This window comes from Pituophis catenifer, unplaced genomic scaffold (assembly GCF_029215685.1).
Source record: "Pituophis catenifer annectens isolate HBS135680 unplaced genomic scaffold, rPitCat1.0.hap2 SCAF_1, whole genome shotgun sequence".
Classification (NCBI taxonomy): Eukaryota; Metazoa; Chordata; class Lepidosauria; order Squamata; family Colubridae; genus Pituophis; species Pituophis catenifer.
The window spans coordinates 198,573,108-198,589,623 of NW_027256881.1; the positions used below are offsets into that span (position 1 = coordinate 198,573,108).

At 39.8% G+C, this 16,516-nt stretch overlaps 2 protein-coding genes across 3 annotated transcripts in view; both read right to left on the bottom strand.

The window, feature by feature from the left end:
• Positions 1 to 2,295, bottom strand: part of NOSTRIN (nitric oxide synthase trafficking) — a 36,275-nt gene extending 33,980 nt beyond the window's left edge. The window contains exon 1 of the mRNA XM_070956922.1: positions 2,269 to 2,295. Coding sequence (XP_070813023.1) covers positions 2,269 to 2,295 — 27 coding nt within the window. The remainder of the gene's footprint in view (positions 1 to 2,268) is intronic.
• Positions 2,296 to 11,466: 9,171 nt separating this feature from the next.
• The window catches only part of CERS6 (ceramide synthase 6), a 113,802-nt gene continuing 108,752 nt past the window's right edge, over positions 11,467 to 16,516 (bottom strand). The window contains exons 10-11 of one of the 2 annotated variants that reach the window (XM_070956923.1): positions 15,842 to 15,865; positions 11,467 to 11,616 (exon numbers count right to left, since the gene is read on the bottom strand). In XM_070956923.1, the coding sequence (XP_070813024.1) occupies positions 11,467 to 11,616; positions 15,842 to 15,865 (174 nt within the window). The remainder of the gene's footprint in view (positions 11,617 to 15,841; positions 15,866 to 16,516) is intronic. The other variant, XM_070956924.1, reaches the window with a different exon arrangement.

The window sequence follows — 16,516 nt, forward strand, 5'->3', positions numbered from 1 at the left end:
TTATTTTATTGACCTTAGAAGGATGGAAGGCTGAGTCAATCTTGAATGGGTCAGGATAGAATTCCAGGCTGTGGGCAGAGTTAGCCTGCAATACTGAATTCTAACCACCGCGCCATCATGGCTGAAATACATTTGATGCTATAATATATGAATGTTATCCTCAAGGATGTTAGTTTTTCCTCACTTGTTTTTGCAATGCATCTACCCAAAATGAAATTTGAAACATGACACAGGATTGAGGGTGTGTTTTTTTCAGGCTGTCCTCTGGTCAAAATCACCCAGTGATGAAGCTCAGAGAAAAGAGTTGGAATCCTGTGGTGACAATTGGTTGAAATAAAGGTTCTAGCAAGTATCAGAATCTCTTACTGAGGCAGGAGACAAATGTGACCAAATTGATTGAACAACAAGGAAATTTTCCCACTACTAGGAAGGGCACTGCATTTCGTTCTCTTTTCTCTATAGCTCTTTACACACCAAAGAGTTGTTTCAAATAATCGGAGGAAATTTAGTCTTTAACACTGTCTGTAACTTTTTTGCAGCCTCCTTCTTGACCTGCCATTTGAACGATAAGTGTAGTTTTAAACTGGAAAAAGTTAGGCATTTCTGATGTAGGACACAGCCTATGCTAGTGTGGTTAATTTTTACTGTCAGAACACGCCAGCTTCTTAAACAAATTGTCAGTCTTGTAGCCAATCACAAATAGAAATAAAAATCTTCAATATTTTCCCTGTAAGATGTGGCTCTGCATGTTTGAGTAACAACATTTTTTATTGGCAGAGGGATATAGTAAGTCTTATAAATTTTGGACCTGCTTTGAAAGGGGAAAGGAAGCTGTTGTTGCAACAGATTTGTCAGATACTATGTGTTTTTGTCCTTTCACATTTTTTTTCAATGTTTTTGTTTAGTTTTGTCTCTGTTTAATTTTTTTCATTTGGGTTTTGTATTTTAACCTTTTCAATAAATATATATATTAAGGAGACCTTTGGATGGTATGTCAGGGGTGCAATTCGGAAATGGCCCAGGGCAAAATTATATTTGGTTAATTAAACGTCACATTAGATTACTTAAGCTTTGTTAAACAGATTGTTCCTGTATATTGGATAACTCCCCCACCCACTGGTTATTTCTGGTTGCAGGTTTTGGAGGAAGTCTGCCAGCTTTTCCCACAGATTTCCCACCTACTAGCTTCAGCAAAGAGAGGAAGAAAGGAGTTGTTCTAGGAGAGGAGAGGCTGAACTGGGAAAACAGGGCAGAAGGAGAATTCTGGCAAAGGTGTGTTTTTAACACAATCATTGTGGAAGCTGTTGTGTGATGTTACCCATGTCACAGGAGCATGGGGTCTCGCGTGGTTAGGAAGCTAGGTTGGAGGTTATCAACAGTGGTGGGTTGCCCCCGGTTCGGACCGGTAGTAAAACCGGAGGGAGGCTCTGCCCACTGACCCCAACGTCATCAGAACGCTTCTGCGCATGCCCTGCTGTGAACCAGTAGTAAAGATAAGTAGAACCCACCCCTGGTTATCAAGCCCTGTCATGGGGCAGGGTGAGCTCTCATCTTTCGTTCCAGTTTCTGCCGGGGACATAAAAAGATCCCCCCAACTAGGCATCCCCACCTCAGTGATGTCACTGGCTAATCCTTTCAACCTTGCAGTGCACAAGTGTACTTGAAGTACGTTTCAAGTGTACATTTTACACAAATGTAAAAAACAAACAAACCCAAAACAAAACTTTCAAAACTTCAATAATGCCCACCAGCCTCAAAGTTGAGACTTAAACCAACAAACAAAGCATTCAGGAAGGTCCTATGTTGCTTGTGCTCTTTCCCACTGGGTTTCTTCTCCTGCACATTCTTTTTATCTTTCATAATCAACAGCTTCATTTTTCCACGATGGGCCCTAGTCAGAAAATCAAGATGCCAGAAGTGAACAATAATATCCCTCAGCTTTTGATATGCCCAGAAGGAATGGAGATGCTCATTATTAGCTTAAGGAGTGAGTGAGGAAGTCGGAAACAGAACATCTGAAGAGTAAAAAGATAAAGAGGGAAGGGTACTTAAGAGCATGCAGGAATCTATGGCCGGCTGCTCAATCCAGAAGCCAGCTTCCAGGTACTGTAAGAGTGCTCAACAAATCCTACAGGAACAAGGAATTCTTCCTGCTTGCCTCCAAGCCCTTTTGAAACTTTCCCCTTTCCAAACAGACATCCAGTCTTCTGGTCAAAGGGAAAAAAACAGAAGGAGAGAATTGCACAGAAAGGCCCATGTTCTACTCACCATGCAGCCAGCAAGTGGGTTCTTCATTCTGAGCTGCCTGCTATTGCAGTAGCATTTCCAGTTTGCTCTAAGACTAAGGCTGGGTGTTTCACGGCAAGCAATTAGGTAGGTCAGATGAGCAAAGCAAATACAAAGTAATTAAGGGACTAGCCCAATGGGTGATCATTATCTAATGTGCTTCCTGATAGACAAGGAAAAATCAAAAGGCTAGAAGCAGCTTGGAGGGTGATTTCTGAGCATTTTTTTTAAAAATCAGCCTGCAAACAGAGCACCACTGTAGAATGAAAAGTGATCCCGCTAGGGTTGAGTGAGCAAAAGATTGGGTTAGAACTGACAGCCTTCCCTCGTAATTCAGATCCTCGGTCATAAATCTCAGTAGGTGACTCTGGACCAGTTATGTGTCTGAAACCTTTACTACTTCATTGATGGTAAACTTGAAGCATCCATACTGGACTGCACAGAAGAAAGCCAGAAAATAAAAGTAGCAAACTCTTCTGTCCAAGTTTTCCAAGAACCAGCAGCATAACTGAATTATATTGAGTAGCTGTCCCTGATTACAACTTCCACAACCTCTCCCCCGAAGTATTGCAGATCCTCCTTTGATGTGATTCCATAAGCACAGGAAAGTTGTTTTAATTAGTGACATTTTCTACTCTTGGTTTTTTTCCAGATAAAAAATTCAGAAGTAAATGCAAGACCCAAGCAAAAAACAAAAAAGCTTTCTTTTTGGTGTCCTGCTTCTTAGCTTCTCGTTGGATCAAGGTAGCTGATAAAGATATTCAACTCAATTCAACTCCCAACTCTTAAGCATATTGTTCAGTCTGGACTCATGAAAAGGGCCATGGGAAGCACCCAAAGAAGGGAAGGATCATAGGTCAATACCTGTGAGAGATGTCGATGGCAAAAAAGCTGCCAATGAATGTTGGATAGTCCTACTGCCACATGGGCCAGTCTTGATGTCCACAAGGAAATGTGTCTTATTCCTTATGGGAAACAGCTGAAGACAGGCATTTCTGCTGTTCCCTTCCCAATCTTCCCTCAACACACCTTCCAAGCACACTGAACAATTCAAGGCGTGCCCATCTTTCTTTGCTCAAGACAAGAGCAAACACAGGCAAGGCACACCTAGGATTATGCAAGCTGTTTTCATTCAAGGTGTAGTAGGAGAGGATTGAAGATATCATAATACTGGCAAACCTGTTAGGTAGCTAGTTAAAAAAGACTAGACTATCTTAAGGACCACCTATCTCTGATAATTTCTGCCCATCCTGTATAATCAGGTGGATTAGTCATAATCTAATGTCATAGGACCAGGAAACACACTTTTTTCTCACACCACTTGTCTCTGAACAGTATCCTCTCTGATATTCCTATGGTCCACACCCTGAAAGTGCTTAAATGGTCTTTGAAAATCTGGATGATTCCCCAGACCTTGAATTAAGGTGAGAAGCAAGTCCATCATTGAATTTTTTTAAGTTGCTTTGTATGTTTCTCTTCTAGAGAGAGGCATTATTCTTTTCCTTGCTTTATTGTTCTGTTTTGAATGTTGTACACTGCTCAGAATCTTTACGGAGCTGGGTGGCCTTCTATATTTGACAAACAAACAAGACACACTGGCTCAAGAACAATAATTTAACATTGTATGAGCCAGGACACATTTTATTTTATGCGGTTATAAATTACTGTTTAGTGTGATATGTAAACCCAGCCAGTCATACATGCAGCCTGAAACAAACTCCATTGTGTTGAATATTGAGAAAAAGAACACAATTTGATGTTGGCAGAAGTGTAACAGATACCTGAATCCAAACAGGCTAAACTACTATTCCAATTTGTACTAAACATATTCAGTAGCTGTGGAATATTAAACCAAAAACAAAAATGGAGGAAGGGTGAGGAACATTGCTTGTATCTCTTGAGGAGGCATGGCTCCTTGGGGCCCCCAAGCAGCAGATCTGCTCAGGATGTTGGTACAATATATTTCACTGCAGATCCATCTTGTACATTCTAGGTAAAGAATTTAGTTCTCTTTTAGAGCTTCACCTGAATTCATGGGGATACGGGTGAGCCGAGATTGCTCTCCAGCCCCTGAAAGTGAGATATAACCCATTGGCCTGGAAGCAAATACCTCTCTTAATACCATTTAAGAGTATTGTGGTGGTTAGGTCTCACGGTACCTAACTCTGGTCTCAGGAAAATAAATGCGTTGAGAAATTGCACAAATCAAAGAAAGAACACCTCTAGGTGCTCTGACCTATCCTAAGAAGCAACAACAAAAATCCATCCTTATCTTTATTTTCAGAAATGTCTCTAGGCATTCTTAGAAAATGAAAAACTGGCAGTGATGCCTCATTCGGAAGGGGTTGAAGGGAAATATATTCTTGAGTGGCCTCTTGGGTCCTGGACACAGTGATAGACTTAAGTTACATGAAGGGAGCCTCCACCTGAAGGTTAGCAAATACTTTCCAGTAGGACAAATGGTTGATAGTCCAACCAATTACCAAAGAAACTAATAGAATACCCTTTTCTAGATAGGGCTAAGCTGACGCCAACATACATTTATTGGAATACTTTCGGTTGGGTTTCTACACCAAGCAGGAAATCCTATCAAAAACAAAGGATGAAATTTAAGGAAATCTGCACCAAGAGTCCTTAGTGGCCTTTTCTATACATTTTTATAGTGTCTTTAGTGGCTTTTTCTATACAGTTAAAAATGTCTTGGGAAATGGGAGCAGCCAATTTATTTTTTTTTGCCTTCATGGAATCACTGAATTACTCTTCTAGCAGTAATTCCACTCTCCCTCTAAGAAAGCAGCATTTTGAGGGAATAGTACGACTCAAAACATCCACATATTTTGCAAAAGTGATTTTGATCAGAGATTAAAACATATCCTTAGTATTGACGATGGAGCCTGTGGTGCTCTCAATACTAAGAAAAGACTCTGCTCGCTAAAACAATCCCTAGGATTTGCCTCTTGAGACTATTTTAATAAATTACAATTTATGAATATCTCTCACTGACAGGAGGATCTTCCATTTGGGCAAGTAGAAATTTCCACCGGTTCCTCAGTTCTCAATCTGTTTCAGAGGCATAATTGCTTTTGGGGACAGCAGAAAACGGTGACGCATCACTTTAGGAAAGTTGTGCTGGATCAGATAGTCTTTTCAGACAGGATATGGCTTGTATCCAATGTAAATAGGAACTAAAACCAGCATTATTATGGAAAAGACATTTCCATACTGAAGTTCTATCAGTTTTTATGTGAACTTTGTTTTGCCCAAAGAGTTTCTATCCTGACTTTCAATCAAGGAACATCAAGGTGGTAGGAGCCAGCGAGGTCTATGCAGCTTTCTTCCAGCACTATCCAAAGCTCCTTATTGTGAGTGGTGTACAACTATGGTGCCTGAGGTCACAGTTTATTGAACATATGCAAATGTTTTCTTATACTACTGGAAGGTAAATGGGTTGCGCGTGTGATGCTCAATTACAATGTGCTTTAGGCTAATCATGCTTTATGGCTTGGCATGAAGTGGGAGTCCAGATCTTGTGGTTTATGCAACACGTAATAATAGCTTAGTGTGATTTGTGAATCCAACTTCTGGTCAATCTGCTTCGAGGACTTCGGCCTAGGTTCAGGCCTTACGTTTCCCTCTGCAATCATTTAATTAGAAAGAAGACAAGTGAAAAATAAAAGTCCTAATGCTTAGTGTTTATTATGAAAGTGTTTTCAAATCTAAATTCACAATATTGATTGATTGATTCCAAATATTTCAGAAGAATGGTTATTTTTATATTTACGACAAAAAGGAGAAAGAATGCAAAATCCAAGGCTATACACATTGTTCTTTTTTTGACCATGGAATATGCCAGTTAAGTTCTGAAAGTTCTAGGAATTTCTCAGACTGTTCGATTGTCTTGAAATCTCAGGGGGAAAAATTACTGCTTTTGGTCCTGAGCTGACCTACTGAATATAGCACAGGGCATAAAAAGGGAGTTACCTTTTGGGGTACATTGCACTTTCTGTGCACACCGGTTGTGGCCCTCCACCATATCAGATTGGCTTGAATCAAACTTTGCTTTGATCTGATTGTCATTGCCATCTGGTTATGATCACCTTATTGTAGCGTTAATGCGCAAGGCTAAAGTGAGGGTCAAAATAAATACTACCAACATTAAAACAAAGGGAAGCCATTTCCTAAGTATGCAAAGCTCAGCCAGGCACTTAATTTTCATTTCAGTTAAAAACATGCTGCGATGGAACCTATACAAAGAAAGTTCCTCCAAAAACTCAAGATAATTCTGAAAGAGAGAAACTAAAATTGGGCAGTTTAGCAGCAGCATCCCATTTATCCAAGGAAGACTCTTGTAGTATAATAAGAGCCCTTTTGATTGTTTCTGATTTCCAGATGGCTGGATTTGGAATACTTTGGTCATTCCCACCGTAGCATGCAGAACTCTTAATTTATTATGGGTCATGAGAATTCAGGAATACACAGAACATATAACAGCAAACAATAATGAAATAATTAAAATATTAATAACGGGAGAGAAGAAACTATTCCATCTGCTTCTTACAGAAAGCCAAAGTTTATGTTGTGGTGAATATATGTGTGTACATATATATGTATATAGACATATATATGTGTGCTTGCACACATACACCTATTAATTTGTGGTGAAAAGAATGCACATTAATAGCCCTAAATGCCAACTTCTGGCATGTATTGTTAAAGCGATGACAGATTATAATTGACCTGAACCATCAGCATGCCGTGTAGCTTATATTTTTTTATATATAGTGTAAGACAAGCTAAAGAAACTGCAATTCAGTTACATAACAATTTGCCCATCATTTATGGGAAACTATAGCATTCATAAAGCACACAAACACGCTCAATTCCAGTTGTGGAATATCTGGAACAAAAGCAGAGTTTCACAGGCTATCAGTCTGAAGGTCCTCCAGAATCATTCCCAGAAATGTATTTGATAATGTGTGAAAATGGATGGTTAATCTCCTTCTCTAATAATCCCAAATCAAGCTTTTATTCTGCTAAAGGACGAAAGGGACCTACCTCCATATATCAGATATAAGGAAGAAGCCCACTTCAGCATATGACAGGAGTAGGGAGGAAAACACATATTAATGCTTCGCAGAAGAATGGCTCATAGGTTGATGTCATTAGCAACTAATATCCAATATTTTCTCCTTAAAACAAAATGGGGAGTATTTCACAGAGGATGTATTTTTGTTTGTGGGATGTGCAAGGAACAGAGAGGAAGTGAATTCTAGAATGTATGCACCTTTCCCTCCATTGTATATAAATTTTCTGTATGAACCAATGCATGTGATTAAGCTCCAATTAAGGGTACTATTTAAAAACAGTAAAATTGGGGGGGGGGGGGAGAGAAAAGGATCAAGTTGTCTGTGTAAGTTGTCTGAATTACAAGATGAGTGCAAAGATAAAGTCACCCAGACCTCTATGTTGGGTCTTAGGTAAACCAGTCCTACAGGAAATGGCAATCTGCATCAAAGAGGCAACGAATGAGAAATCCACTGAACCAACTCAAAAATGACAACAGATACGTGTATTATTTCTTTTTGGCATTTTTAATCTGGCACTCTACAGTTTGGATTGAAACTGCAGGTAAGGCGTCACACTTCCAACTTAACTGGATGTACACCAAAGAGACTTTCGCCTTCAGATGTGTAGCCAATCTTTTTCTTTTCTTTTCTTTCTTTCTTTTTTAAAAAACACACTGTTACTTATTTTAGTGCGTTCCATTGTTATTTGATAACAGAATAAATGCACACAACTATAGATCTTACTTCACTACTCCAGGGCTGGCTACTAAAACATTCAGTCAATCTAAAGGCTACTAACTCCCAGAGAGTTTTCTTCAATTTTTTTTTTCCTATTCTACACACTCCAGCTACTGCATTTCTTACTCTAGTGCAAAAAGGGACCAAACAGCTTTTACAAATAAGACCTTTTAAACTTTTGTTTTTAAATAAAGAAGCTACATGAGAAAATACCGTTAGAGGCAAAGGAATATCAGATGGATTCTAGGAAATCTTCCTGGGAATAATTCCTTATTTTGACTTGGGCTCTTTGCAGGCACAATCATAGGAGAACATTTAACTTACATACATCTGAACACTATCCCCATTTTCTTACAAGCCCTAGAGTGCAAGAAGGGGCATCTTTTCAGTGGAGTCTTCATGGTATTAAAAGAGACCAATTTTCCTGTGACTTAACACTGTCTACTTATATTTTGTAGCCTTAACGCCCATACTATCTAACACTTTTTTAGTTGCTGAAGTGCCAACTACTGAAGCTGGAACCCCTTTTTTTTATTTATCTGATTGCAACATTTATATGGACATGGGATTAAACAGGCCAACTCTCCGAATTAAATGTTCGCTTTCAATATTACCTAACTGAAAGAACATCAAACGCATATTTATTTTGACCATCTTACTTTATCACAACTCAGGTTCTGCTATTTGTGCAGCCCTTGTAATCTATCTGCTTAAAAGACTTCAGCCTAGCATCAGAGCTGAGCTTGTGTCAAAGGGTGACAGCTTTGGAATGACAATATAGAAATAAAAATAGAAACTCTGGAACAAATTAAATTTTAATTGATATCCAGGAGGGTATTAATACTGTTAATTTCCCCCTTCTTAAACTCTTGAGTGCAGGACTTTTGATGGGTTACATTAGTGAATGTTTACCATATTTGCATTTCAAGAGATTTTTAGTCACACAAGTGACTGCTTGTTTGTTTTTTGCCAATGCATTTGCACAGAACAGTCAAGTGACCAGAGTCCAGCTCAAGACTTAAGATACCTTGGGGTCTGTGCAACAAATCAAAACATCTGGAAGATTGGGAACCAGCATCCCTACATCTGTTGGGAAAACAGAAAATACCACCTGGGTTGGTTTCAGAAACAGTCATATGAACTCTTTCTTCATATAAATGGTAATCAGGGTAGCTAATTATTTTGTCTTCTTTTTTCCTCCAAAACTCTTCCCATATAATAAAGCCAGGTAAAATACTATACAACTTTTCTCAAGCTGCAGATATGCAGCAGCAAAAAACAAAAAACTAAACAAACAAAAACATAAAACAGACCACCTTCCCAAACTGGCTTAAAATTAATTTCTGGCTCATTTAAACCGAAAGCAAGTGCCTCTTAAGCAGGAGATTTTTGGTAAGATAATACCCATTCAAATGAGCCACTCATCTTGTCGCACCAACAGTAAATGTAAAAATTGGGCATTTACTGTGATCCATTAAAACTAGCCGTATGGATAATTCGGTCTCTCCTCTACATCATGCCTCTAGAGCCCACATTATTTCTACAAAGACATTCTTTCCAGTTTCTGTTCTTTCTTTTATGCTAGATCTTTCAATACTAACTTTGGCGCAGGTGACTTTGGAGCCAAGCAAATGTATATCTTCTAAAATAATTTTAAAAAAGCATCGGCGTGAAAGTCATACCATTTGTTCCAGATGTGGCCTGTGCAACTAACTGGCAAAATGGATTCCCCACTCTTACTCACAACAGCCCACGAGCCCTCCAAAAAAAAAAAAAAAGGCTACCAAGATGGTTGGGGCTATCCTTGATCACTGTAAGTCTTGCTGGAGCTGAAACTACCGTAAGTATCTCCAAACTTTGGGTGGAAGCCCTATTTGTGAGTGCATTTCTACTTAGAAAAAAAAGAAAATAAATCCCTCTCCCCCACTTCCCTGACTATCAAGGTCTCTAACCCTAAAATATTTTTTCCTATAATACACCTATAAAGATAATGTGTGTGTGTGTGTGTGTGTGTGTGTGTGTGTGTGTGTGTGTGTCACTCTGACTGCTCTGCCTTCTGCAACACAAAAAGCTCTAGAAGAGCCTGGTTTCACTCTCTTGCAAAGGTGAGTTTGTGTAAAAAAAAAAAATTCTCAGGAACGCATGTGGGATATAATCCTCCTGACTTGTCTATAGTAGTACTGATTCTGCCTGTGCCATGTGTAGTTTTCACCTCAGCTAAATAAATATATAAATAAAGGTAAAACTGGGAAAGGAGTGACAGTCTCCCAGCCAACTCTGGGCTGACTGGAAGGACTAGAAACAAAAGAACCCTGGACAGATTGATCATTGATTGAATCATCCCAGCTCAAGTGTTGTTGATGCGCAAGACGAGGCAATGGGATGGTTTGATCAGACTCTAAACTTCATTTTTGAGCAGCTGGAAGGGCTACTGAGGGAAGGAAATGAATATTGTAAATAATAAGAAAGGAAAAGCAAGAAATAAATATTATAATTATTATAAGCTAGTGCTTATAATACCAGTTCGATTGCACATGCTTGAAAAATGGATCCAAAAAGAAAATTTGAGCTAATCTGCAAGATAGGACCTATGTTGAAGAATGAGTTAGTTCATTGGCTGGAAGCCAAATCAAATTTGCCACTAAGTTGGGGTATGGTGGCAGGTAAAATCAATTAAACAATGTGTTCTTATAGCATATATAGTGAATGAAAATGGATGTTCAAACTGACTCTGTTACATAAAACTATCAAGATAACATTTTAAAATGATGGGAAATGACAATTGTGATTGTACCAGCAAGTTCTAAAATCAGCATCTTTCAGAAAAAGAAACTTCCCTCTCATTAAAAAAAAAATCTAGAAAGAGTCATAAACTTGTGTGATTTTGCAATAAGTGAAATCTTAGCAGGCAACTACAATATCAGAATACTGGCTAGAGAAACCAAGCACAAAAGAAACCCCATCTTTAACCTGGCAACCTTTAAGCCTAATGAAGTCCAAAAGAGAATCTTGAGGAAGTTTTCTTTTTCATTTGGAAGTCATGTCAAAGTAAGATATAAAATAAATAATATTCAAAAACTACTGAAGAAAATACTGCTCCCATCTGGTCAGATATATAGATAGATAGATAGATACAGCATGCCTACATACAGAAAATCATGTGGCGCTGTCATTTACAAACAGGAAATAAAGCAGTGTGGTATTAGAAGCTTTAAATATTCCAAGTGTGTATTGATAATTTTTCTAAGATTTAAACCCCCCACACAAAAAAACGAAGGAAAGAACAGAGAGAGAGAGAAAAAAAATCAAATCCTGCATTCACAACTTATTGGTTTTCTGTAGCAAACAGTTCACGTAGCAGTGTATACTCCAAGGATTAATATTCCTCTGCAGAGTTGCTACCAGTGAGATACCCATTTGTTCCATTTGTCCCATTGATGGTAGCTGAGCTGTGGGAGGTCCTTGACTGAAGAGTGGAGGTTTCCTCATCTGAACTGGACTCAACATCACTTCGGTCATCCTTTGTCTGCAAAAGGTGTAAGGAAAGGGGGAGCGGGGAGAGGAGAAGAAAACCTTATTGTATCAGTTGCATAAGAGAAAGAAGATCGGCTCTCTGTTCTGTTGTTTATTTACTTGTTTATTAAATCTGTTATATTGCCAACTATCAAGAGTTTCTTGGCAGTTTCTCTGCCCCCATTCAAAAGTTGGGGAACCAACCAGCTTCCAGTTGCATCTTATCTATTTGCTTCTAAAGTGCTAAACCAGAGAAATTGAGGGAAAGTTGCATCAAATTAGTATGGTAGGTGCTGGGTGAAGACCAGAGATGGGCTGCTGGGGTTCACAGGGGTTCGGGAGAACTTCTAGCTTAGATTCTGTGCAGTTCAAAGAACCCTCAAATCCCACTCCTAGATGGCCCCGCCCCACCCAACCCCTCCCAGGAGTCCCCACATGGCCCGTTTTGGATGCAGGAAGTGCAGGGTGCGCGCGGACGCTCGGGGACGGTGTAAAACAGGCCTACCGGAAGTTCAGGAAGGCTGGAAACAGGCCTGTTTCTGGCCTCCGGAGGGCCTCCAGAGCCTGGGGAGGCCATTTTCACTCTCCCGGAGGGTCGAGGAAAGCCTCCGGAGCCCAGAGAAGACAAAAATGCTGACTAGGCTATGCCCACCATGGCCATGCCCACCCAGCAACCGGGCAGAAAACCCCTTGCTAAAATTTTTGAAGCCCACCCCTGGTGAGGACCAGGTTCTGGGCTTTGTGCTAGAAAGGACACTTAGTTGAGAAGAGCTCAATCCTTTCCTCTTTTCCTGCTACTTTACCTTCTGCATCTGATCAGTTCAGGCTTTCCCTCTCCCAGCCCATCTTATATCTGGTACTAGAGTTAGGCTGGGAGGAAAAAGAGCAGTTTATAGAGTTCAAGGAGAAGTTAGACAGCAGACAGATCCATTTGTTAGACTTGAGAACTAGATTAGACTCGAGCACCAGATTTTGCACTATTGCATATACGCCAGCGGGACAGACAAAAACAAACAAACAAACAAAAGTGGCTAGATACCTCTGTTTCATCCTTTCTACCATTTATTTTTTTTTTATTAAAAAGTTTTATCAAATATTACAACAATTTTTCCCCATCCCCCCTCTCCCTCCAACCCCCCTCCCCCTACCCCGGACTTCCCAGAGCAAATACAGGGTATAACATTTAACAATCATAAACTAAAATATGCTAACTTTCTGTAGGCTCTTAATTCCATCTTGCTCCTTTCTCCCATGTGTGCTGCCTCCTAACCTCACCTTTTTAACTTCTGTATTGTGGTCCTTCCTCCCTCCCTCCCTCCCTTATACAATATCTCCCAGAATCTCTTCAAGATATACTTGTCTCAACTTCTGTTGCATCTAAAGCAAGCTTTAGCATTACTTTATTCCTGATATCACTCTGAATGTCCCTTGTCAATAAAATAATGTAGTCTGACACCCACTTTGAGGAAGGAATGGCAGATAATCAGTAAATCTGATCCATGGATCTACATCTTAGGCTTTCAATTTTTCTTCCTCTCCATATAAACGAAGAGAGGAACAGCACTGGCATATTATGACTTCTTGTAAACCTACACTAGTATACAGTATTGAAAGTTTATACCAGATATCCGTCTTGCAGTTGTTATTGCTTATGCTACTAGATTTGCCAAAATAGCCGTAAGAGATTCCAGCTGACAATTTTGATTATGCGTTCTTTGTCTAGAGTTCCCATTGGTAAATACATTTTCTTTTGACAAACCAAGCATTTAATTGGTAATGTCTCTAGTAAAGATATCAACAGAAAAAGAACAGTTTGGATGTTGAAGAAATGTTGGCCTCAATAAACAACACAGGAAGCTTCTGAGGGCATTACCAGTCACGGCTTCAAACTGGATTATGAAAACCAAAAAACAACAAAACAAACCACTTGCTATCATAGTAAAGGAAAAAAAAAACAGGATTTGAGATTACAGAAAGCATGCAATCATGCTTTTGACTGATCAGAAGAGAGATCAGAACTGGAAGCCATGTCTGCAGTGGCAGTCAAGATAAGCAGGAGAGGGTGTGTGCCAAGAAGCAGCAGCAAAGAAAGTATGGCAGTTGGGAAGGGCATGAACAACTAACAAGCCATTGATGTAAGATGGGCAATTGGTAATCCAACCACCATATGTGGCTCCCAAGTTCTTATTTTTAGGATAGTTCTCAGAGCTACCTCTAATCTTGATCTTGAATGGTGCACTCTCCCCAGATTAGCAGTTGCCTGCCATATTGAGGTAGGAAATATGAAGACTGCACTTTAAGAGTTTATATAATCTTAACATAGTTAATCAGAGAAAATACATTGTAGAAAAATGAGGAGAAATCCTGTAAAATTCCAGCCCCATCTGTATTCTTAATATTGTTCTGTTTATTCTGACTCTCCGCTCTCCCCCCAGCCCTACTACCAAAAGGCTCCCTACTCCTGCATCAATGAGCGCTCAATATACTATGAAGTAATGTGCTATATAATAAAATCCCTGATCGTGAATTGCATTTGGCATAACAGCAGGCAGTAAATTTTGAGCAGAATGAAAAAAAAAAAAAAAAACCCTGATAAACAGAAAAAGGAGCCTCAGAAAAAGGCCAAGCAGTATCAAAAGTGACAAAGGGATGGATGGTTGAGTGAACCTGCAAGGGTGTGAATTTGATGCATGTAATGAATTTTAGCACTGCATAAGAAAGGAACGCTAGCATCTAAAGCCTCTGAAGTCTTGCTGGATGTGCATAGGACACCTATTATTTCATGGCCAAATAGTAGATTGTATATTGAATTCAAATGTAGGATGAAAGCCATTGGCAAAGCAGAAATAAAATTCTGTGCTGGTTACTGTTCCTATGATCACCAGACCAAAGGAAATAAATAGCCCTATCTAGTAACATTCTGTTCTGCCCCAGCTCCGGATTTCCGAGAATATTGACACACACCAACGGTCCTTAGCAAATTTATTAAGTAGCAAGAATAAACCAAAGTCCGGCAAAGGTTGGCAACCAGCCCAGAAAACAAAATACGATAAGACTTTTCCAAAAATGCTCTGATGATAATTACAAGTTGTTTCCAGCAAGAAACTGACTAACCACGTGTGACTTAATAGGCTAAGGGAGTGGCCAATTATCCTCAAGCCTTACTCTTGAGGAGACCTCCTCCTCCTGAGTAGCCACTCCTGCCTTTTGGCAGCCTTGTGTGCTCGAGCATTGAGGAGAGGCTCCTCCTCTTCGCTCTCTCCACTTGAAGAAACCTCTGGAGGTTCTGAAGGCCCTGGCTGAGTCTCTGCCTCTGGCACCACATCCTCTTCAGCCTCCTCGCTGCCCGATGCGAGTGCCGGCTGCGCAGGCTGCTGACGCGACACCACACCAGCCTCCTCATCGTTGGGATCAGCCACGATCCACGCAGGCTGCTGGTGGGCCACAACACATTCCATAAAATTTTCACATAGGCTTGTGGGCCATTGCAAATACTTTTAATTATCCCTCCTGTAAGTTAATGGCAGGATAGAAATGATAAACTCGGCTGGGGGCAACTCCAGAAAAAATTCCCCCTTTTTTCATATTTAAATGTTTCCATCCTGAAAAGGTCCGCAGAACAGGAGGTCAAGAGAAGAAAAGTCAAATACCAGTAGCTTTATATATTTTCTGTCTAGGAATATGCTAAATAATAACATTAGCACTTAGACTTATATACCGCTTCACAGTGCTTTACAGCCCTCTCTAAGCGGTTTACAGAGTCAGCATATTGCCCCCAACAATCTGGGTCCTCATTTGACCGAACTCGGAAGGATGGAAGGCTGAGTCAACCTTGAGCCTGATGAGATTCGATCTGCCAAACTGCTGGCAGCCGGTAATCAGCAGAAGTAGCCCACAGTACTGCATTCTAACCACTGTGCCACCGCGGCTCATGGAGCTAATGGTTAGCTATTGTATGATGTCAGGCTCGGTCAACAAGACAGTTGGTCAATTCATGTCGCATCCAATGGATCAACACTCAGTTGATTTGAAAAAAAAAAGTAGACCCTGCCCTTGTGGGAAAACACTAAGGAAGAAAACAAAAACAAATTGCTGGTTCCAGAGCTGCAAAGAGCATGCAATCTTTAGCAAAGTGAATATTCAGCTGAACAATTAAAGGACACAGAAAAGAAAGGAGAGAAGCGGCAAGCCCACAGAAAGAGATACTGTACTGTGTTCTTCCTACCAGAGAAACTTACATGCAAAGGATTCCACTTCCCAGCCTTCAGAGGCAGCAGAAAGGAAATGATTAAGAAGGTTTAGAAAGAAGTCACATGCAGTTTTCCCATGAAGCAAGAGGCTGCCTACCAGAACATCAGTTAAATACCTTCCAGTATGCGGATCAGTCTGGAAGACACAGAAATCGCACAGAACTCCAGCTATCAGTCTAAAGATGAGATGTCTGGGTAGATTTGTGGTTTCACATTCTGCAACTGCTTGGGGCTGTTTTGCATAATGCCTTTTTAAGGTTATTTATATGTATGTATGTATGTATGTATGTATGTATTATATTTTCCACACATATTTTTTTTAAAAAAGAAAAATACAATGCATGAAAATCAATGCATATTTGTAACTGCACAAGTGCTTTCAAAAAGAATTGAAAATATACCCCTGACAAGTATACACACGCACAGGTAGAGAGATTCTTCTGGTCCTAAGAAACAGACCTTTGCTTAAGAGAAAATGGTTCTGGTGATGAACTAAGCACAAAACTACAACAACAATCACTTGAACCAGAATAATATATTCAATCTAATACTCAAATAATAAATACATAGTCAGATCGTCAAAAATAAATATTTCAGACTCACAGTGGCTAAACCACATGCAAATGTTTGCTTAGCCAGGTTTCATTGAATAAACCACAGTTG